The sequence below is a fragment of the Artemia sp. Qi Xiang Cuo genome, chromosome 6 (assembly GCF_049724085.1).
Source record: "Artemia sp. Qi Xiang Cuo chromosome 6, ASM4972408v1, whole genome shotgun sequence".
Classification (NCBI taxonomy): Eukaryota; Metazoa; Arthropoda; class Branchiopoda; order Anostraca; family Artemiidae; genus Artemia; species Artemia sp. Qi Xiang Cuo.
Genome location: NC_142799.1, coordinates 37,621,945 through 37,646,807, shown reverse-complemented (window position 1 = coordinate 37,646,807; position 24,863 = coordinate 37,621,945). Strand labels below are relative to the sequence as shown.

At 34.6% G+C, this 24,863-nt stretch overlaps 1 protein-coding gene across 3 annotated transcripts in view; it reads right to left on the bottom strand.

Annotated features, from left to right (window-relative positions):
• Positions 1-4,281: 4,281 nt before the first annotated feature.
• Positions 4,282-24,863, bottom strand: part of LOC148951190 (prefoldin subunit 2-like) — a 77,502-nt gene continuing 56,920 nt past the window's right edge. For all 3 annotated transcript variants that reach the window (XM_089090174.1, XM_089090176.1, XM_089090175.1), the window contains exon 4: positions 4,282-4,499. In XM_089090174.1, the coding sequence (XP_088946300.1) occupies positions 4,332-4,499 (168 nt within the window). In that variant the 3' untranslated portion in view covers positions 4,282-4,331. The remainder of the gene's footprint in view (positions 4,500-24,863) is intronic.

Below are 24,863 nucleotides of genomic sequence, written 5' to 3'. Positions count from 1 at the left end.
AATTCAACTCTGTCGTAAGTGCATGTTTTCACTTTTGTGAAAGCGGAAATTGTCGTAACTGACGGGGGGGATTAGCCTCCAGTCAGTTACGACATCAAATGAACAAAGTGCTGGATTTTCAGCAGGCCTCCAAGATCTATGAATACGCTAATGATCCATTTTCCAAAGTTAAACAACTTTAGTTTAAACAAGGCTACTCAAAAAGAGTCGGTTACAAACTGTCGTTTTCTGACGAATCAGTCTCTGAAATAAACATTGCCTTGGAGGGTAAAATTAAGGCAAGGGTGGTTGAGTTTATTGTTATCCCAAAGCTGTCGGATTTCAAACCTGTTATTCATATTGAAAAATCAAAGATGTGCGGTTAGTCTACAGGTTTATTCCTCCTCCAAATGTGGAGTACTACAGTTGTGTTTTTGCAAGTATGAATCAAGACAACAACCACCCACCCACTGCAGTACAGAGAGCAATCCCAGAAGAAATTGCAACCCCCTCCCCCCATTACAAAATATAAGAAAGGGGAAAAGCAGTCAGTAAAGACCCAATAAGCTACCTTGCTTTTTTTTACAAAGTAGTGAAAATTTCTGAAGTTGTATTATAATCACTATGTATTAAATTCAGTTTAAACGACCAAAGTAGTACAAAACGGTAGAAACGCCACGTCTGAGCCTTAAGATAAGCCTTGGCTATTCCTGAGAAAATATTGATGAAAAATTATCGTAACAAAATGGAAAAGGAAGCCTAGCACTCTGCGCTTTTGTCGTAACTACTTTAGCAGCACAAAAAGGCGGGCTAATTTGTCGTATCCGTTTTTTGTTCGACATTTTGAGCTAGTGCATCTTTTCCAACAGGACCAAAATTCTACCAAGAGGTTTCCCTTACTAGCGGCTTTAAATCGGCGTTCCATCCGTTTTTCTATCTACCATACGTTCAGCTCCGCAAAAACGGATTTTTTCAATTGCGTTTCTCTCGGAATTTTAAAAAGTGCGGTTACGCACTTTTTTAATTCACAAGCGCGGTTACGCCTTGTGAAAGCAAGGCGACCAGTTGCTTTGCTTTCACAAGGCGACTTGGTTATATAATTTTTGTAATAGACCCTAGTGAAAAATAAAAGACTGGTCGCGATGCATCAATTTGGATTATTTTGCTAAAAATATGGATCAACAGCCTTTACTATAGGGAGAGAACATTATTTTTTGTCTACAATCCACTTAAAACATGAATAGAAGAAAAACATGGTTTTTCTTTAATCCAAGTAAAATAAAATAAAGCATAATAAAATAAAGATAAGCATACCTCATTTGGAAACCGGTCCAGTCTTTCACTTTCTTGTCGACGGTACGAAAGTTTTCAGTTTTACGTTAAAAATGTACACGAGTTAACCCTATCTTTACCCAAATGCTAAGAAATAGAATATAATTAGCAAGGATGCAGCTCTGTTTTCGACCTGATGTGGCCGGAAAACAGAGTTTGCCATTTAATACCAAAGATGACCAAGAGACAACAAAATGGACTGCCGACCAAAATGTTCCTCAATCGATCTCATGTACAAATTGGATTTTCTTTTCAGAAAACAACGTGCTATTTAGCATGAACAGATAGGTGTCATTCCTATCTGCTCTACTTTGATTACAACATTCTTATTTTATTGCCAAATTCTCATTTTATCTGGATTATTGTTTTTAAAGGAATTTTGCTACCTCCCATACTTTCTTATCGGAACACCAGAAACAGCTGTTTTCTTAGGAATTGTGCTGATTTTGGCTGTTTTTGTAAGGCATTACAGGATATCGTATGGGCTGGCTCCTACTTCAATTCAATTTCTTCGAAAAAAAAATCTGAGGAACAAAATGTACGAAAAAGGTTTTGGCCATTAAGCTCTGAGGAGCCCACGTTGGTAAAATAAACAAAAATATTCAGCGTAAAATGAACAGAAGCAAAAAAAGAGAGAACATACAGATTTATACAACTGTTAAAATCCTAACTTAACGTGATAATTTTATATCTCCGCAAGTAGAAAATAATAAACACACTTACACAAAATACAACTGAGCAAAAACTATCCAAAAAAAAGAAAATCTAGAGAGCAACTGACAACCATAATTAGCATAAAACATGCTTTTTATATTCTTTTTGAAAGTTTTAAGATTAACAATACTTTGTAAATCATTTGGGACTTTATACAGATATTTCGGACCCTGGATATCAAAAGAGGATAAAACACCTATTTTTGCTGTGCCAATAAAAAAATGGTCGATTCTTAACCGAGCTTTTCTCCTTTTGTACTGCTTTAACACTAACTTTTTCTGCATATTCTATTTCCTATTTCTTTTTAAAAACCGCAGAAACAAAGAATAGCCAACAATCAAAGTTTTTTTGGGAACAACATAACACTGGTTTCAGCTAGTATGAATTTATAAATAATATAACAAATCATGGCGGTAGGATTCAGTAATGACATGGGTATACAAACTTATGAATAGATAGCCATTAATGGCTGGAAAAATGCTTTGGGATCTAGATTGTTGTTTTAAATAAACATTGTGGAAATGATACCTCCCAGAATATTTGTTCCTTTTTTTAACCATTTGTGTAGCCTCCCTGCGTTTCAAAGCGCACCATGGAGGATGATTTTGTTCCGGGAGGAGGGGAGGGGGAGCAAACTTCTACGTACATTCTTGTGGCACCAGATGCCATATACATATAAAGACACTATATGCCATATATATTATTTTATTTTATTTCCTGGCGTATTGGAATTCGTAAGCCGTGGAATGGTCAGTGGGAATTCCTCAGGTAAAGGAATTAACGGACACCCTAACTTTACATCCCAAAAGGTGATTTTTAGCTTGACCTTTGTTTTTCTTTAACAGTGACAGAATTGATTTTAAAAATTTTATCGACAGTTTACACGACGGGTTGAAACCTCGAAGTATATCTGCGGGTAGCCCTTAGGTAAAAAGATGCTTATTTTCATAATTGTGCTTAAGTGGGCTTCACAGTTTTAACTGAAATAGAAGCCGAGGAAGCAATTTCCCATTATCACGTTGATGGAACAGGCAACTGTGCCGACAATTCTGCATTGTGCAAGTCTTCGTATTCGTTATGCAAACTGTTCCAGACACCTATTTATTCCTATCCATTTTTGCTGTCAAAATTCTGTCTGTTGGTCAAATTCAGTTTTGATTACACCTAGCATATCTTCCTCGGCCTTTCAAAATATCCATTTTTCAGAGCAATACTCGATAAAATTTAATACTGTGGTTCCTAGTACCCTAATCTCAGCTCCAAGACTTACCTCTGATTTCTACCAAACTCTTTCAACTGCAAACTTGCGCCTTGGCTTTTCTACCATTCCTATCTTTACTCATCCATCATGATTACTAATATTGGTCCCTAGGTATGTGAAGCCCTTGACTTGGTTAATTTCCTTGGTAGCTAACATGATCTCTTCATCCTCATTAATTCTTGATTTATTTCTTTTTACCATTAATCTTCAATCCTGTTCTTGCACTCTGAATCCTTACAGCCCCCAAAAATTCATTTTGCTAAAATAGTTACCGAGGACGATCAGTTTATCTGTATAACGTAAGTGTAGGAACGAGAGTTTTGCCTTCTTATTTATTTCCAAGTTTTACTATAAGCCTTCGCTGTTTCCCTTGAAAGAAAAGTCACATAAACTAGGATAAAATACAAATCTATTTCACTACAAGTCAGCTGCTATTATTGCTTCCTACCTTTACTGCAGCAATATTTTCCTCTCGCAGTCACTTTAAGCTACTTATTTGGTAAACCACACAAGGATAAGACCTTCACTAGAGCTTTTTTATTGGCTGAATGAAATGCCCGTTCATAATTTACAAACTAAGGACTAAAGACGTATGATAATCAGCATTTCTTGATTACTAAACTGAAGCGTGAAGTCAGGCATACGCCTGCACTTCCTTTCCTATAACCATACTGTTCTTTCTTTGAAACTTTATATACAGTATCTATTAGCCATGATCATACTAAGCAATTTGTTTTCAACAAAATTCAAGTTATGGCACAAGAGAGACAATAATATTGTAAGGGGAAATTCAAACGATGCTTCTTTTAGAAATGTGAACTGGCAATCCTTAGAATTTGTAATATGGCTCATTGTCAAGAGTAAGCGGAATTTGGAGAGGCATTTACCACGCTCAGGTTAAGTTTGCTGGACAATTAGTTTATCTTTCTATTACGAGCGATTCTGATGGGAATTCAGAAGTATCCTAAGCCATCTAAAGAAAAGAGACAAACTCCTTAACGTGCAAAGAGCGAATCTTTATAAAACGAAAGTACAAAATTTGCATTTAAGACTTGGATTGTACCAAAACACCTTGAGTCGCACGAGATTCTTTCTTTTCCTGTGGTATGTCATCAACACCTTTGATCTTGATATTGTGCTTCTCTTTGTACTCATTTATTTCTTGCCCCTTTTCAGTTACTTGTTTTTTCAATACTTCAATGGCACTCGTCAACTAAAATAAAAAAATCAGCATTTTCTAATCGGTAAAACTAAACATTGCTCTAACCACAATATAACTCTCCTTGTAGGAACGTTTTTGTCAGTTCCTTCGTTTCTTTCCCCAAAATACCAACACCACACTGAAACACTTCTCTGGTGTGACCAGGGTGACGGACGTAGTCCACACGCATCACGGTCATTTTAAAAACATAACTCCCCAGCATCGCTATTTTGGACCAGTCCGCTTGCGCACTAGCGTGGATAGTCTTTGATTGGATGAACCTGATCGCAGGACATCTCTTTCCAATAATCACAGACGTCTTTCACTGATGTATGTTACTATAAGAGAAAGAGGTATTTTCTGCCTCTTAGTCAAAGCCCCACTGACAGTCAATACCACCCCTTCTTCCCCTATCAAAATGATAATTCCACGCTATTATTGGTTGAAATTTGAGACAGACGGTCTCAAATTGTAAATTGATGGTTCAAATTTGAGATAGATGGCCAAAATAGCAATACTTGAAGGCTACGCAAACGAGACTGGTGGACAACGTTCGCAATCAGGGTAACAATTTTGGTCAATTGAAAATTTAAATATATCCATTTACTACGCATAATATGTAACTACGCCCCATTTTCTGTGAGAGAGGCAAGAAAAATATTATATGAAAAAAAAATTGTGTCTTAAATCGATGGATATCATTTCATGGGTATTAAACACAGTTCAACCATATCTTCAGTTTGAACGCCCGGTTGGTATGAAAGTAAAGTTTACGTGTGACGAATGGATTGAAGAACTACCAAATAAGCCTCCCCCTCCAAAGCTTCCAGATGTACTAAGAAATGAGTGTTTTATTGAAAGTGTTTAGTTTACTTATTGATTAATTATATTCTCTTTTTCACTTGATTTAATCAAATAGATACAGAAAAGTTGATAAAGATGAATTTGAAATGTTTGGGTTAATGCTGCTTTTTATTTGTGGCTAAAGAATTAAAAATTTTTGTTAATGAGCCAATTCTTTGAGTGGGTGGTAGCAGGTTGATGTCTTTTTGAATGGTTCTGCTTTGTGTCATGAAGCTTTCATCAATATATTTTTTTTAATTGTATGTCCGTTTTGACGGAATATATGTATATATATATATATACATACATATATATATATATATATATATATATATATATATATATATATATATATATATATATATATATATATATATATATATATATATATATATATATATATATATATATATATATATATATATATATATATATATATATATATATATATATATATATATATATATATATATATATATTTTTGTATTTATCTAGGTCTAGATATTTTTAGGTCTAGAAATTTTCAAAAATGAACCTTCAATGTATATTTTTAAGGAGGATACATTACCCTTGTATTGTGATAAGGGCCACTTTGGGCTTAATATTTTTCATTTGAATTGCCAGGGACTGAATTTTGTGCATAATTTTTATCGGAACTAATAAATACAAATGGCTTTCAGGGGATCGCTCTGAAATGTGGTTAAAAGATAATAACTCGCAATTACTAGGTATCCCTGGTTACAATTATATCTACAATTAGGTATCCCGGATTACAAATATACGTAAGGAATCGAGAGCATTACCAACACGGAGGCCTAGCAGCTTATATTGAGGCTGAGTATAAGGCTTCAATAAGAGAAGATCTTACAGTATATAGAGAAAGTTTGCGAGTGTTTTGTTCTGCATGTTATTAGAGAGAATTTGAGCTTTTTTACTGTTCTAGTATATAGACGTCCACAGAGCCTGTTCCATGACTTTATGGACCTATTTGAAGAACAATTAATGAAATTCACGATTAACTCTATGCCATGTTTTATTATGGGTGACTTTAATATTGACCTTATAGATCAGTCATCTGCTAGCACTAAATAGAAGTCTATCTAATGGGTTTCATCCTTGTATAAATATCCCTACAAGAATTGTACTGAGGGACCCGATTGATGTATTTCTTCGCCTTAGACTTGTAACAGCGGATGAAATTAAAAAGATTGTTTACGGGTTGCGTAGTAATTCATCTGGTAGCGATCACATTATTTTAAAAACGCTTAAATTTATTTTCCCTGTTATATCTGAAGTTCTATGTGGATTAATCAATGAGTGTTTTTTGACAACTATTATTAATGATTTATTAGATAAAGGTTTTAAAGTAGGTGCTGTATGCTTAGACCTGATGAAAGCCTTCGGCACTGTGGATCATGAACTCTCCTTAAGAAGTGTGATGTGTATGGTTTGAGGGGAAAATCTTTAAATTTTTTAAGAAGTTTTTAAGTAATCGTTATCAGTATGTCCAACTAAATAATTATTCTTCAGGAAAAAAGCGTATTGAAATAGGTGTTCCGTAAGGATCAGTTCTTGGTCCTATATTATTCTTGATATTTTTTAATGATCCACCAAATTGTCTAAATAAATCTTGCTATAGAATAAATGACCTAATGGTAAACCCGAATAATGAAACAGTTTCACTTTTTGCTGATGACACAACAGCCATTAGCACAGCTAAGACAGCAGAGCTGGTGCAGATTTCCATGAAGGAATCAGTTAATAGAATTGTAGCATGGCTGAGGGTAAATAAACTAAGGATTGACATGGCTATGTCTAACTTCATTATTTTCTCGTGATCACCAAACTTTTACCCATGGGTCAAGGAATTAAATATGTCCAGTGATGTTATAAAACGGACTGCGTCTTTGAAATACCTTGGGATTGTAATAGACGGCTCTATCTTTTAAGAAACATGTAACTTTAACTGGCAAAATTCTGGCAAGAAATCAAGTTATAATGAAGAAACTCAAACATTGTTTTCCTAAATCTGTCCTTTGCCATCTTTATTTTTCTTTAATATACCCGTATATACTTTATTGTCTGGTATATGGCTCTCTAGTTTTTCTTCTATCCTAAAACCAATAAGAGTTTTACAAAATCATGCAGTAAGGATTTTAGCCGGCATAACTCCACGTAAGTCTGTTCGAGAAATTTACCCAACTTTGAACATTTTGCCGGCTGCAGGCCTTCGAGAATTCTACGTATTGTGGTTTATTTTTGGACTCCTGCAGGATATTCAGCCTTGTTGTTTTGGTGATTTATTGTCCATTAGGTTTACTGTTCATTCTCACGATACAAGGGGTAGTGTTGACTTCTATGTACCTAGATACATCTCTTCCAGTTCATGTGTTTCTGTTTCTTACAGAGGAACGCGAATATAGAATAGTTTAACTAGTAATATTAAGATTATTGGAGACCCCAATATATTTAGAAAAACCATTAAGGAACTGCTTTTTGCTGAATACGAGTTTTGATTGATCGATTTATTTATTGTGGGGGCTTTTTTGATATGTTCTTCTCGGAGGAAACGTATAATATATGATATTCTTTTGTGTTTATTATTTAGTGTGATGGTATTAGTGGTGTCGGTGGCCATGTGCTCTTTTTGTTTTCAGGATTTTGTTTTCTCTACCTCCCCCACGGACAAGCTTTGCTTTTTAGGTGAAGTAGCAGTTATTTTTGTTTATATGTTTTGTCAATAATCCTTCTTTGTCTTCTTCTACTATTAAAAATTTTCGCTCTTTTACCAGTTTCTTCTACCACTACGGCCGAAAGAAGCTGTTCTCTACTAAGAAAATTGCAAAACATACACAGTCGTATCTACCTAACGGAAGGTAGCTGGAGATCAGTGGCGACTGGTTTAGGCGATGTTCCGGAATATCTAAGAATAAAAAATATTATTTTACGGGTCCTTTTACAAATTGTTCGTCCTTGAAGAAAAAGTTGCCTCGCCCCCAATGGCATTCTAATTTAGGCTTATAATGAAACTAATTTTACAAAAAAAAAAGTATTTCAGATGAAAGTACAGAGAGAAGCTGAAACATGAAACGAAAAACAAATACTGCTTCGCGGTTTATCCAACATATTTTTAAAACCGTTTCAAACTAACTGGTTCATGATATTTCCCTACATTTGTAGAATTCTGAAAAACTAGCGCTTTACTGAAAGCACAAATCCGAAAAAAAAAACAGAAATAGAAACAAGAAAAACCTTTAAAACCTTTAGAAAAACGCCTAGAACCAGAACTGCCAATATAAAATGAATGAATTCCAAAAAGAACTGAAATTACAAGGGATAATCAAGTCAAACTCAAAACGAGGAAAAATTACCACAAAAACGAGTAGGGCTAAGGACATATGGGTATACTAGAGAAAAAATACATGATTTTTTCAAATATACAATATGTTGAAACAAATGAGATACTTTCAATACATCCAACTTACAACTTACACACACACAAAAACTTACACACACAACAAAAACTACAAGTGGCCTGCAGAAAATAATAGAATATTTTACATGGCTCTCTATAATCTTTTACCTGCCATAAAATCAATAAATTTTACGATACGATCTTAACTAAAACACTCAAGAAAGCTAAGTTTTCAGTAAGGCGTTAGTTTTTCCGAAAACCCAAAGTGATTTTTTTTTTGTCTCATATGGTACTTCATGATGGCGTTTCCAAGTCGACTTCGTAGAAATCGAATTAGATATAAAAATTAGATATACATATTATGTATACAACGTAGCTTTTAAAATAGCCTTAAAAAGCTCTCCATCATGCTACATTAGCCTTCTAGTTATGCTAGTCAGCAGAGGATCTTTGAGTAATATTAAGGAGGACTGGGTGGAGAGAATATTAAAGAGGAGGGATTATACACCTCAGAATTAGAGTTTTAAACCATGGAGATTATCATAGTACTCTTTCCATTCTTAGGAACCTTTTCATTACGGATATGGCACCCAAAGGGCGATTTTCAGGTACCATGTGGCACTTTACGATGGTGTTATCAAACCAACGTTATGAAAAACAAGTAAATATAAAAATGAGCTTTTAAATCAGCCCTTAAAAAGCTCTCTATGATGTTCCAGTGCTCCACTAGAGGCGAAGAAAAATATCAGAAAAAAGAGGACATATCATTGCTATCCATGTAAAAAAGTGATTTTACTTGTTGTTCAAGGTGGGGGATGTAAGTTTCCTGTACAGGAATTTCAACAATAGCAATTCCAATGGTGTACTTTTAGTTTTGCTCCGACGCCATTTTATACGGGTTTCAGACTCTTTTTAAAATTCCTGCAAATGTTTTCAAAATATCTTTACTACTAAGATCAATCGAAACAATAGTTACCATTCCTGAATCAGCTACAAGGGGCCATTTTTTCTAACAAAAAGTTTTTTCTTAACTCATTTTCAAACTTTTTGTTACTATGGGGCGTGATTCGTTCTTTACTAGATTGTAGCTACCACTGCAACCATGATCAAACTATACTTGAAATCAATTACAGAGGTTGGACACAATAAAGACCGAAAAAATATAGATTGTTAATAGTAACCAGGAACCATATCCCATTTCAGCACAAGAAGCAACTAAGATTATTGAAAAAATAAACAGCAAAAATGATAAAAACGAACGTCAACTTCCTGATATGTGATTAACTTTGGAGAAAGCTTTTTAACCCTTCAATTCGGAAACAGCAAATGATTAATAGTCAACTATTGAATCAGAATCAATTCTAATACCAACTTTAAAAGGAAATGTGGCTACTTAAATCTGGTAATTATTACCAATCCTGTAAGTTAAAAAGAAAGAAAAAAACAGTCAAACAAAATGGTATAAGTATTATTGGAATCGTAATACAATCGAAGATCATATCAAGTCGAGAAATGAAGGTAAAATTAGAATTAGACTCAGAATCGGGAAAAATTTGATAACAATTCTCAAAAAAGAAGGATAACACTGGCCTACATGTAAACCCAACCAAAGCGGAGCTTTTTTGCCATTGTGGTCACAGGTAGCAATACAATCCTTGCATTCGTACTCAACTGGGTCAAGCTACTCTTCGCAATAACTCCACGAAATATACAGCAGTCGAATATGGTTGCGATTCAAGAATGACAAACGGACTTACCAGTCAAACATTCCTAAATTGTTTTTTGTGGGCACTGTAAAGCAGTCGCAGGAAAAACATCGCAAACTACCATGTTTTGAGTCGATTATGCATTAAGAATGACTAATATCTTCTACAATTTCCCCATTCCAGGAAATTTCAGCACTACTGAGAGGAAAATCCCAATCAGCTGCCATAAATTGGCCAAAAACGTGCACCTTGGATTTCAAAATCCCGAAATTGGCGGTATATATTAGTAGAAGGGGGGTGCCAGTCGTGACGGGGCTCCTTATATGGGCATAGAATACTGACGGGGCTCCATATATGGGCATAGAGTCATTAGGGAGAACACGTGGTTAATGGGGTCAATGACCTAAATAATCAAAGTGTGTCAACAACAACAACATCGACCTTGACATTCGCTGAGAGCGTGCACTTACAACAACAACAACATCGACCTTGGAACACCTGTGCTGTCGACCTCAATTCACCTATCGTGAATCAATAATTTCCCTTAGAAACAACAAATTAATTCCCCTTTCTTGACAGATCAATCAACCAATGACATCATCTGTCAGACTTTAAAAATTTTCGCCTAGAAACGATTCTCCAGGAATAGATCCAAGTCATTAATGTCATTGCCTCGGAAACAACTCTTTTGGTCGAAGTCCAAAGGATATTAATAACCAAAGGCCATGGAAACAATTCTCCAAGAAACATCTTAGCGATGAATTATTTTAGCGCGGGAATCAGGTTTCTTATTAATTTGAAATGCATTAGCGCAGAGATGCCAAAAAACAAAAGGAACACGCTGAAATTACGTTTAGGGATTATTTGAGCGAAACCGTTTTAGACAGGCTATGGAACTATTTCGGCGAAACAGTTAGAGACATTTTGAAAGAAGATTTTAGGAAAGGTTTTAGAAGAGAATATGAGGGTGAAACTCTGTGGTCGTTATAATACACAAGTTCCATTTGAACAGTGTTGTGAGGTCCTCTACCCCAACCCCAAAGGGTTCCGATCCCCCACCCCAACCCCGAAGGAAGCCCCGGTACTCAAAGGTCCCCCAAGCTCCCAAAGGGCCACCGGCGCCCCCAAAGGCCCTCCTCAGACCCTCAAAGGCCCTCCTCTGGTCCTCAAAGGGCCCCCGGGCCCCCCAAAGGCCCATCGAGCTCCCAAAGGACCAACGGGGTCCCAAAGGCCCTCCACCGGTCCCCAACTGTCCCCCAGCAACCCAACTGCCCCCCCGGACCCGCAAAGGCCCTCCCTGTACCCCAAAGGCCCTCGCTATGCCCCAAAGATCCGCCCTGTGCCCCAGAGGGCCGTCCCCGGCCCCCCAACGTCCCCTCGACCCGCGCCCTGCTGCTAGGGTGCGCCGGAAGCCCGGAACACGCCGCAGGATGCGCCGCAGGTCAGGAAAGCGCCGCAGGGATGCGCCGCAGGGAGGCACCGCAGGATGCGCCGCAGGGATGCGCCGCTTTTTTTGTTAGAGTTCTAGTTTACTTTGCTTTTTATTTTCTCTGGAGAAATTAGAATTGAATTATGTTCTTTGGTAAAATTCAGAAGAGAACTTGAATATTCACGATCAAAGTATAACTTTTCCTATCTTCAATGAAAAATTTGGAACAGAACTTTAAATTTTTTCATCTCTATGTGAAAAGTCGGAACTGAATTTAAGAAAATTTAGAATTAAAGTGAAACTTTTTATCTTCATGGAAAATAATCACAATCATAGTATAACTTTTCCTATCTTCTACTGAAAAATTTAGAACTGAACTTTAAATTTTTTCATCTCTTTGAGAAAGGTCGGAATTGAATTTAAGAAAATTTAGAATTAAAGTGAAACTTTTTATCTTCATGGAAAATAATCTATGGAAGCTTTTTATTTTCTCTGGAGAAACTAGAATTGAATTATGTTCTTTGGTAAAATTCAGAAGCGAACTTGAACTTTTCTATCTTCTATGAAAAATTTGGAACAGTATTTTAAATTATTTCATCTCTTTGAGAAAAATCTGAACTGAAGTGTAAAATTTTATATTATTTTAGGAAAATACAATTGATCAATAACTTATTTCATTTTCATTGAGAAAATTCAGAATCAAAGTTGAACTTTTCTTCTTCCGGGAAAATATTTGGAACAGAAGTTTAAATTTTTTCATCTCTTTGAGAAAGGTCGGAATTGAATGTAAGAAAATTTAGAATTAAAGTGAAACTTTTTATCTTCATGGAAAATAATCAGAATCATAGTATAACTTTTACTATCTTCTACGGAAATATTTAGAAGTGAACTTTAAATTTTTCATGTCTTTGTGAACTTAAAACTGAAGTGGAAGCTTTTTATTTTCTCTGGAGAAATTAGAATTGAATTATGTTCTTTTGTAAAATTCAGAAGAGAACTTGAACTTTTCTATCTTCTATGAAAAATTTAGAACTGTATTTTAAATTCTTTCATCTGTTTGAGAAAAATCTGAATTGAAGTGGAAATTTTTATATTATTTTATGAAAATAGAATTGATATGGGTACACACACAAAAACTCACACACACACAAAAAATCTTACACACACACACAAAAAAACTTACACACAAAAAAAAACTTACACACACACAAAAACTCACACACACACAAAAACTTAAACGCACAAAAAAACTAACACACAAACAAAAACTTACACACACACATAAAATTACACACACACACAAAAACTTATACCCAAAAAAAAACTTACACACACACAAAAACATACAAAAAAAAAAAAAAATTACAAAAACAAAAAAAATTGACAAAAAACAACCAATTAAAAAAACAAAGAAAAATTAACCCACACAAAAAACTTACACACACACACAAAAACTAACCCACACAAAAAAAAACTTACAAAATAGCACAAAATTACACACACACAAAAACTTACACACACACAAAAACTTACACACAAAACCAAATTATTTCAAACACACAAGAACATACACACACACAAAAACTTACGCACCGTCAAAAAATTACACACACACAAAAACTATTACACAAACAAACATACACAAACACACAAACTTACACACACACAAAAACTTAAAAACACACACACACACAAAAACTTACACACACACGCAAAAACTTACACACAAACAAAAAAACTTACACGCACACAAAAACTTAAACAAAACCAAAAACTTAAAAAAAAACAAAAAATTAGACAAACAAAAAAACTTAAACACACAAAAAAAAATGACACAAACATAAAATTACACACACACAAAAAACTTACACACACACACAAAAAACTTACACACACAAAAAAAATTACACACACATAAACTCACACACACACACAATGACTTACACACACACACACACACACACATATAAACTTACAAACACACACAGAAACTTACACACACACGAAAACTTACACACACAAAAACTTACACACACACACACACACACACATACACAAACTTAAACACACAAACAAACAAAAAAAAACTTAAACACACAAAAAATTACACACACACACAAACACAAACAAAATTACACAAACAAACAAAAAACTTACACCCACACACAAAATCTTATACACACAAAAACTTACACTCACACACAAAAACTTACACCCACACGCAAAAACTTACATGCACACAAAAACTTACATGCACGCAAAAACTTACACACACGCACAAAAACTTACACACACACAAAAAATCTTACACACACACAAAAAAACTTACACACACACACACACACACACAAAAAAACCAAAAAAAACCAACACAAAATAACTACAAATAAAAAAACCAACAAAACGAAAAAACAAACAAAAACAAAAAAAAACAAAAAAACAAACACAAACACACAAACAAAAAAACACAAAAACACACACACACAAAAACTTACACAATCATATTAAAAATTACATGCACACAAAAACTTACACACACACACACAAACACGAAAACTTACACAAACACACGAAAAAACAAACACAAACAAAAGCTAAGACACAAAAAAACTAACACACACACACACACACAAAAACTAAAACCCACACGCAAAAACTTACATGTACACAAAAACTAACATGCACACAAAAACTTACACACACACTAAAACTTACACACACGCACAAAAACTTACACACACACAAAAACTTACACACACACACTAAAACTTACGCACACACACACACACACACACACACACACACACAAAAAAAAAAATTACACAATCAAAATAAAACTTACAATCACAAAAAAAATTAGATGCACAGAAATTCTTAAACACACTCACAAAATAATACTCGCACACACAAAAAATTACACACACACACACGAAAAATTACACACACACACTAAAACTTACACACACACACACAAAAAATAACACACACACAATAAAACTTACACACACACACGAAAACTAACAAACACACTCCAAAACTAACACACACACAAAAACTTACACACACACACACACACACACACAAAAATACAAAAGCAAAAGAAACATAACAAGAAAAAAAAAAATAAAAATAAAAAAAAAACAAACAAAAACACACACACCAAAAAATTACAAACACACACTCACGAAAACTTACACACACACGCCAAAACTTACACACACACAAAAACATACACGCACACACACACAAAAACTAACACAAGCACCCTACAACTTACATTCACACGAAAACTCACAAGCACACAAAAAATTACACACACACACACACACACACACACACACAAAACTCACACACACACACACACACCAAAACATACAAACACACCCACAAACACACACACACACAAACTTAAACACACCCACTCACAAACACAAACACACTAACAAACAAAAAAACACAAATAAAAAGAAACAAAAAAAGAAACACACACACACACACACACACACACAAAAAAACTTACACACTAACACAACAAAACTCACACACACACGCACAAAAAATTAAACACACACAAAAAAACAAAAAACTTACACACACACACACGAAATCAAAAACACAAAAGCCAAAAATAACAAAAAAAAAAAAATACACACACACACACACACACACACAAACTTACACACATACACAAACAAAACTTACACACACACACAAACACACACAAAAATAAAAACACACAAAAAAAATTAAACCCACACACAAAAGCTTAGACACACAAAAACTTACACACACACACAAAAACTTACACCCACACGCAAAAACTTACATGCACACAAAAACTTACATGCACACCAAAAAATACACACACACACACAAAACTTACACACACGCACAAAAACTTACACACACAAACAAAAACATACACCAACAAAAAAAATTACACACACACACACACACACACACAAAAAAAACTTAAAAAAGACATTGAAAAATAAAATTCTCACTAACTATTACACACACACACACACACGAAAACTTAAACACACACACGAAAAATATTAAACACAAATAAGATTATACACACAAAAACTAACACACACACACACACACAAAAACTTACACCCACACGCAAAAACTTACACCCACACGCAAAAACTTACATGCACACAAAACCTTACATGTACACAAAAACTTACACACACACTAAAACTTACACACACGCACAAAAACTTACACACACACACAAAAACTTACACACACACACACGAAAACTTACTCACACACACAAACACAAACAAACACACACAAAACTTACACATGCACACGAAAACTTACATGCACATAAAAACTTACATGCACACAAAAACTTACACACACGCACAAAATCTTACACACACACACACAAAAACTTACACACACACACACGAAAACTAACACACACACACACACACACACACATATACACACACACACACACACACATACCCACAAAAAACTTACACATGCACACGAAAACTTACATGCACACAAAATCTTACATGCACACAAAAAATTACACACACGCACAAAATCTTACACGCACACACAAAAACTTACACACACACACGAAAACTTACACACACACACGAAAACTTACACACACACACACACAAACTCACACACACACACACATGAAAACTTACACACACACACACGAAAACTGACACACACACGCCAAAAATTACACACACACAAAAACTTACACACACACACACACAAAAACTTACACATTCACACTAAAACTTACATGCACACAAAAACTTACATTCACACAAAAACTCACACACACATACAGACACACACAAACAAAACACACACACACACAAACAAACACACACACACACGAAAACTTACACACACACGCCAAAACTTACACACACACAAAAACTTACACACACTCACACACACACACACACAAAAACTTACACATGCACATGAAAACTTACATGCACACAAAAACTTACATGCACACAAAAACTTACACACACAAACACACACACACACACAAAACTCACACACACACACTAACGAAAACTCACACACACACGCCAAAACTTACACACACACAAAAACTTACACACACAAAAACTTAAACAGACACACAAACACACACACACATAAACACAAAAAATTACAAATCAACACAACAAAAACTCAAACACACAATCACAAAAACTAGCACACACACACACAAACACACACAAACTTACACACACACACACGAACACTCACACACACACGCAAAAAATTACGCACACAAAAACTTACACACACACACACACACACACACAAACATACACACAAACATACACACACACACAAAAAACTTACACATACACACACACACACACAAAATGACAAACACACAAAAAAAATAACACAATAAAACAAAAGCGTAGAAACACAAAACTTACACACACACACAAAAACTTACACCCACATGCAAAAAACTTACATGCACACAAAAACTTACATGCACACAAAAACTTACACACGCACAAAACTTACACACACACACAAAAACTTACACACACACACAAAAACTTACACACAAACAAAAACACACACACAAACTTAAACACACGCACAAAAACAAACACACAAAAACAAAAACACACACACACACAAACACACACACAATCAAAAACACACACACACACACACACACACACACACACACACACACACACACACACACACACACACACTGACACAATCACACGAATACTTAAAAGAACAAAAAATAATACACACACAAAATAACAATAAATATTAAACACACACAAGTCAAAACTTACACACACAAAATCATATACACAAAAAAACTTAAACACACACACACAAAAACTTACACCCACACGCAAAAACTTACATGCACACAAAAACTTACATGCACACAAAAACTTACAAACGCACAAAACTTACACACACTCACAAAAACTTACACACACACAAAAACTTAAACACACACACACTAAAAATAACGCACACACACGAAAACTTACACACACACACACCAAAACTTACACACACACACAAAAACTTACACACTTACCATATCACAGTTACATTGTCTTAATTTTTCAAATTTCATTTTGAATTTCTGTCGTGAAATGCAAGAGTTGGAATATTTCAGTAGTGACTTGTTGTGCTTTACCATATCACAGTTACATTGTCTTGATTTTTCAAATTTAATTTGGAATTTCTGTCATGAAATGCAAGAGTTGGAAAATTGGGGTCTTAGTCCACCAACCCGAATGGTGGAAATCCTCTGACTCAGTATTGGGGTTCCATTCCACCAGCCTGAACGGTGGAAATTCACTAGCTCAGAATTGGGGTCTTAGTCCACCAGCCTGAATGGTGGAAATCCACTAGCTCAATATTGGGGTCTCAGTCCACCAGTCTGAATGGTGTAAATTCACTGTTTATGTTAGGTTAGTTTAACTTATCATTAGGGCTCATGATAAATTAACCTAACCTTTTCCGGTAAGTATGGTTAGGTTAGGCTAGATTAAGTTAGGTTTGGTTAGCCAACGTACGCTTCACTTAGGTTAGCTTAGGTTGTGTGAGAGACAGGCAAAAAGTTAGGTGTATGATTAGGTTAGGTTAGATTAAATTAGGATAGGTTAAGTTAGGTTAGGCTAGGTTAGCCTACGTACGCGCGCGTAGGTAGGCTAACCTAACCTAACCTAATCATACACCTAATTTTTCTCCTGTCTCTCACCTAACCTAAGCTAACCTAAGTAAAGCGTAAATGGGCTAACCTAACCTAACTTAACCTAACCTAACTTAATCTAGACTAACCTAACCATACTCACCCGAAAAGGTTAGGTTAAATTATCCGTATCGCTAACTATAAGTTAAAAAAAAAAAAAATAAAAAGTTAAATTAAATCATTAATAAATGTATGCTTAGACACCCAAATTTAGATAGATGATTTAAACCATTAAGGCTGGTGGACTAAGACCCCAATTCTGAGCTAGTGAATTTCCACCGTTCAGGCTGGTGGACTGGGACCCCAATACTGAGCTAGTGGATTTCCACCATTCGGGCTGGTGGACTAAGACCCCAATTTTCCAACTCTTGCATTTCATGACAGAAATTCAAAATGAACTTCGAAAAATCAAGAGAATGTAACTGTGAGAAGGTAAAGCACCACAAGTCACTACTGAAATATTCCAACTCTTGCATTTCACGACCGAAATTCAAAATGAAATTTGAAAAATTATGAGAATGTAACTGTGATAGGGTAAGTGTGTAAGTTTTGTGTGTGTGTGTATGTCTTGGTGTGTGTGTGTGTAAGTTTTAGAGTGTGTGTGTTATTTTTCGTGCGTGTGTGTGTAATTTTTTGTGTGTGTGTGTAATTGTTTGTGCGTTTGTGTAAGTTTTTGTGTGCATGTAAGTTTATGTGTGAATGTAAGTTTTTGCGTGTGGGTCTCAGTTTTTGTGTGTGTGTGTGTATTTTTTTTTGTGTCTAATATTTTGTGTGTGTAATTTTTTTAGTGTATGTGTGTTTGTTTTCGTGTGTGTGTGTGTGTGTAAGTTTTTGTGTGCATGTAAGTTTTCATGTGAATGTGTAAGTGTGTGTGTTTGTGTCTGTGTGTTTGTGTGTGTTTGTTTTTGTGTGTCTGTGTGTGTGTGTGTCTGTGTGTCTGTTTTTTTGTGTGTGTATTTTTTTGTGTGTGTGTGTAAGTTTTTGTGCGTGTGTGTAAGTTTTTGTGCATGTGTAATTTTTTGTGTGCATGTAAGTTTTTGTGTGCATGTAAGTTTTTGCATGTGGGTGTAAGTTTTTGTGTGTGTGTGTAAGTTTTTGTGTGTCTAAGCTTTTGTGTGTGGGTGTAAGTTTTTGTGTGTGTTTGTAAGTTTGTGTGTGTTTGTGTGTGTGTGTAAGTTTTTTGTATGTGTGTGTGTTTGTGTTTGTGTGTGTGTATGTTTGTGTGTGTGTGTTTGTGTGTGTAAGTTTTTGTGTGTGTAATTTTTGGCGTGTGTGTGTGAGTTATAGTGTGTGTGTGTGTAAGTTTTGTGTGTGTGTGTGTGTGTTTGTAATTGTTTGTGTGTGTGTGTGTGAGTTTTTTTGGTGTTCAGGGGTAAGTTTTTTTGTGTGTGTGTGTTTGTGTTTGTGCTTGTGTGTTTGATTTTTTTTGTGTGTGTAATTTTTTGCGTGTGTGTTTGAGTTTTAGTGTGTTTGTGTGTGTGTGAGTTTTGTGTGTGTGTGTGTGTGTGTGTGTGTGTGTGTGTGTGTGTGTGTGTGTGTGTGTAGTGTTTTGTGTGCATGTAAGTTTTTGTGTGGTTTTTTGTGTTCTCGATCTTTTTTATGTTTTTGTGTGTGTGTGTGTGTGTGTGTGTGTGTATGAGGTTGTGTGTGTGTATTTGTTGGCGTTTTTTTTATTTTGTTCGTGTGTGTGTGTGTGTGTGTGATATTTGTGTGTGTGTGTGTGTGTGTGTGTGTGTGTGTAATTTTTTTTGTGCATGTAAATTTTTGTGTGCATGTAAGTTTTAGTGTGCTTGTGTAAGTTTTTGTGTGTGTGTGTGTAAGTTTGTGTGTGTGTGTAAGATTTTGCGTGTGTGTGTCAGTTTTAATGTGTGTGTCTAAGTTTTAATGCGTGTGTGTTTGTTTTTTCGTGTGTGTGTGTGTACGTGTTAGTGTGTGTGTGTAAGTTTTCGTGTGTGTGTGTAAGTTTTTGTGTGTGCGTGTAAGATTTTGTGCGTGTGTGTAAGTTTTTGTGTGCATGTAAGTTTTTTTGTGCATGTAAGTTTTCGTGTGCATGTGTATGTTTTTGTGTGTGTGTGTGTGTGTGTGTGTGTGTGTGTAAGTTTTCGTGTGTGTGTGTAAGTTTTAGTGTGTGTGTGTTAGATTGTGTGTGTGTGTGTAAGTTTTTGTGTGCATGTTTGTTTTTTTGTGCAATTAACTTATCGTGTTCTTGTGTAAGTTTTTTGTATGTGTGTTTGTGTATGTGTGTGTTTGTTTATGTTCGTGTTTGTTTTTGTGTGTATGTGTATTTTTTTGTGTTTGTATGTGCGTAAGTTTTCGTGTGTGTGTGTGTAAGTTTTTGTGTGTGTGTAAGTTTTTGTGCGTGTGTGTAAGTTTTAGTGTGTGTGTAAGTTTTTGTGTGCATGTAAGTTTTTGTGTGCATGTAAGTTTTTGCGTGTGTGTGAAAGTTTTTGCGTGTGGGTGTAAGTTTTTGTGTGTGTGTGTGTGTGTAAGTTTTTGTGTGTGTAAGCTTTTGTGTGTGTAAGTTTTGACGTGTGTGTGTGTCAGTGTTCATGTGTGTGTGTGTGTGTAATTTTGTGTGTGCATGTTAGTTTTAATGTTCTTGTTTTTGTTTTTGTGTGTGTGTGTGTGTCTTTGTCTGTTTGTTTTTTTGTTTGTGTGTGTCTTTTTTTGTGTGTGTGTGTAATTTTTTTTGCGTGTGTGTGTTTTTTGTGTTTGTGTGTGTTTAATTTTTTGTGTGAATGTAAGTTTTTGTGTGCATGTAAGTTTTTGCGTGTGGGTGTAAGTTTTTGTGTGTGTGTGTAAGTTTTTGTGTGTCTAAGCTTTTGTGTGTGGGTGTAAGTTTTTGTGTGTGTTTGTAAGTTTGTGTGTGTTTGTGTGTGTGTGTAAGTTTTTTGTGTGTGTGTGTAAGTTTGTGTGTGTGTGTGTGTGTGTGTAAGTTTTTGTGTGTGTAAGTTTTGGCGTGTGTGTGAGTTTTCGTGTGTGTGTGTGTTTATGTTTTGTGTGTGTGTGTGTTTTTGTTATTTTTTGTGCGTGTGTGTGTGTGTTTTTTTTGTTTTTTTGTGTAAGTTTTTGTGTGTGTGTGTGTGTGTGTGTGAGTTTTTGTGTGTGTGTAAGTTTTGGCGTGTGTGTGTTAGTTTTAGTGTGTTTGTGTGAGTCTGTTTTGTGTGTGTGTGTGTGTGTGTGTGTGTGTTTGTGTGAGAGTGTGTGTGTGTTTGTGTGTGTGTGTGTGTGTGTGTTTGTAATTTTTTGTGTGCATGTAAGTTTTTGTGTGCATGTAAGTTTTCGTGTGCATGTGTAAGTTTGTGTGTGTGTGTGTGTGTAAGTTTTTGTGTGTGTGTAAGTTTTGGCGTGTGTGTGTAAGTTTTCGTGTGTGTGTGTGAGAGTTTGTTTTTGTGTTTGTGTGTGTTTGTTTAAGTTTTTGTGTGCTTTTTTATTTTTTTGTTGTTTTTTTTGGTCTTGTTGTTGTGTTTTTTTGTGTGTGTGTGTGTGTGTGTGTAAGTTTTTGTGTGTGTGTAAGTTTGTGAGTGTGTGTGTAAGTTATAGTGTGTGTGTGTAAGTTTTAGTGTGTGTTTGTAAGTTTTTATGTGTGTGTGTAAGTTTTAGTGTGTGTGTGTAAGTTTTAGTGTGTGTGTGTAAGTTTTTTTGTGGGCGTGTATGATTTGTGCGTGTGTCTAAGTTTTTGTGTGACTTTAATTTCTTATGTGCATTTTATTTGTCGTATGAATGTTTAAGTTTTTTTTTTTTGTGTGTGTGTGTGTGTGTGTGCATTATTTTTAGTGTGTGTGTGTGTAAGTTTTTGTTTTTTTGTAATTTTTTGTGCGTGTGTGTAAGTTTTACTGTGTGTGTAATTTTTTGTGTGAATGTAAGTTTTTGTGTGCATGTAAATTTTTGCGTGTGGGTGTAAGTTTTTGTGTGTGTGTGTGTGTGTAAGTTTTTGTGTGTATTAGCTTTTGTGTGTTGTAGTTTTCTTGTGTGTGTGTGTTATTTTTATTGTGTGTTTGTTTGTGTGTTTGTTTTTGTGTGCATGTTAGTGTTCGTGTGCATGTTTTAGTTTTTGTGTGTATGTGGGTGTGTGTAAGTTTATTTGTGTGTGTAAGTTTTTTTGTGTGTGTGTAAGTTTTTGTGTGTGTGTAAGTTTTTTTGAGTGTGTTTAAGTTTTTGTGTGCATGTAAGCTTTTGTGTGCATGTAAGTTTTTGCGTGTGGGTGTAAGTTTTTGTGTGTCTTAGCTTGTGTGTGTGGGTGTAAGTTTGTTGTGTATGTTTGTAAGTTTGTGTGTGTTTGTGTGTGTGTGTAAGTTTTTGTATGAGTAAGTTTTTTTTTTTGTGTGTGTGTGTGTGTAAGTTTGTGTGTGTGTGTGTGTGTATGTGTGTGTGTGTAATTTTTGGCGTGTGTGTGTACGTTTTCGTGTGTGTGTAAGTTTCTGTGTGTGTTTGTAAGTTTATGTGTGTGTGTGTGTGTGTGTGTGTAAGTGATTGTGTGTGTGTAAGTTTTTTTGTGTGTGTGTTAGTTTATGTGTGTGTAAGTTTTGTGTGTGTGTGTAAGTTTTTTTGTTTTTGGATATGTTTTTTTTTTTGTGTTAGTTTTTGTGTGTGTGTATTTATTTTTGTGTGTGTGTAAGTTTTTGTGTGTGTGTGTAAGTTTTTGTTTGTGTGTAATTTGCTTGTGTGTTTGTAATTTTTTTTGTGGGTGTAAGTTTTTTTTTGTGTGTATTTTTTTTTGGGTAAGTTTTTGTGTGTGTGTAAGTTTTTGTGTGTGTGTTAGTTTTTGTGTGTGTGTAAGTTTTTGTGTGTGTGTAAGTTTTTATGTGTGCGTGTGAGTTTATGTGTGTGTGTGTAAGTTTTTGAGTGTGTGTAAGTTTTTGTGTGTGTGTAAGTTTTTTTTGTGTGTGTAATTTTTTGTGTGTGTGTGTAAGTTTTTTGTGTGGGTGTAATCTTTTGTTTGTGTGTAATTTGTTGTGTGTGTGTAAGTTTTTGTGTGTGTGTAAGTATTTTTTGTGTGTGTAATTTTGTGTGTGTGTGTAATTTTTTGTGTGTGGGTAAGTTTTTGTGTGTGTGTGTTAGTTTTTTTGTGTGTGTGTGTAATTTTTAGTTTTTGTGTTAGTTTTTGTGTGTGTGTTTAAGTTTTTGTGTGTGTGTATGTTTTTGTGTGTGTGTGAGTTTTTTTGTGTGTGTTTGTTTTTTTGTGTGTGTAAGTTTTTGTGTGTGTGTATGTAAGATTTTGTGTGTGTGTGTGAGTTTTTGTGTGTGTACCCATATCAATTCTATTTTCCTAAAATAATATAAAAATTTCCACTTCAATTCAGATTTTTCTCAAACAGATGAAAGAATTTAAAATACAGTTCTAAATTTTTCATAGAAGATAGAAAAGTTCAAGTTCTCTTCTGAATTTTACCAAAGAACATAATTCAATTCTAATTTCTCCAGAGAAAATAAAAAGCTTCCACTTCAGTTTTAAGTTCACCAAGACATGACAAATTTTAAGTTCACTTCTAAATTTTTCCGTAGAAGATAGGAAAAGTTATTCTATGATTGTGATTATTTTCCATGAAGATAAAAAGTTTAACTTTAATTCTAAATTTCTTAAATTCAATTCCTAACTTTCTCAAATATATTAAAAAAATTAAAGTTATGTTCCAAAAATTTTACCAGAAGAATAAAAGTTCAAATTCGATTCTGAATTTTATCAATGAAAATGAAATAAGTTATTGATCAATTCTATTTTCCTAAAATAATATGAAATTTTACACTTCAGTTCAGATTTTTCTCAAAGAGATGAAAAAATTTAAAATACTGTTCCAAATTTTTCATAGAAGATAGAAAAGTTCAAGTTCTCTTCTGAATTTTACCAAAGAACATAATTCAATTCTAATTTCTCCAGAGAAAATAAAAAGCTTCCACAGATTATTTTCCATAAAGATAAAAAGTTTAACTTTAATTCTAAATTTTCTTAAATTCAATTCCAACCTTTCTCAAAGAGATGAAAAAATTTAAAGTTCAGTTCTAAATTTTTCCGTAGAAGATAGGAAAAGTTAAACTATGATTGTGATTATTTTCTATGAAGATAAAAAGATTCACTTTAATTCTAAATTTTCTTAAATTCAGTCCCGACTTTTCACATAGAGATGAAAAAATTTAAAGTTCTGTTCCAAATTTTTCATTGAAGATAGGAAAAGTTATAATTTGATCGTGAATATTCATGTTCTCTTCTGAATTTTACAAAATAAAATAA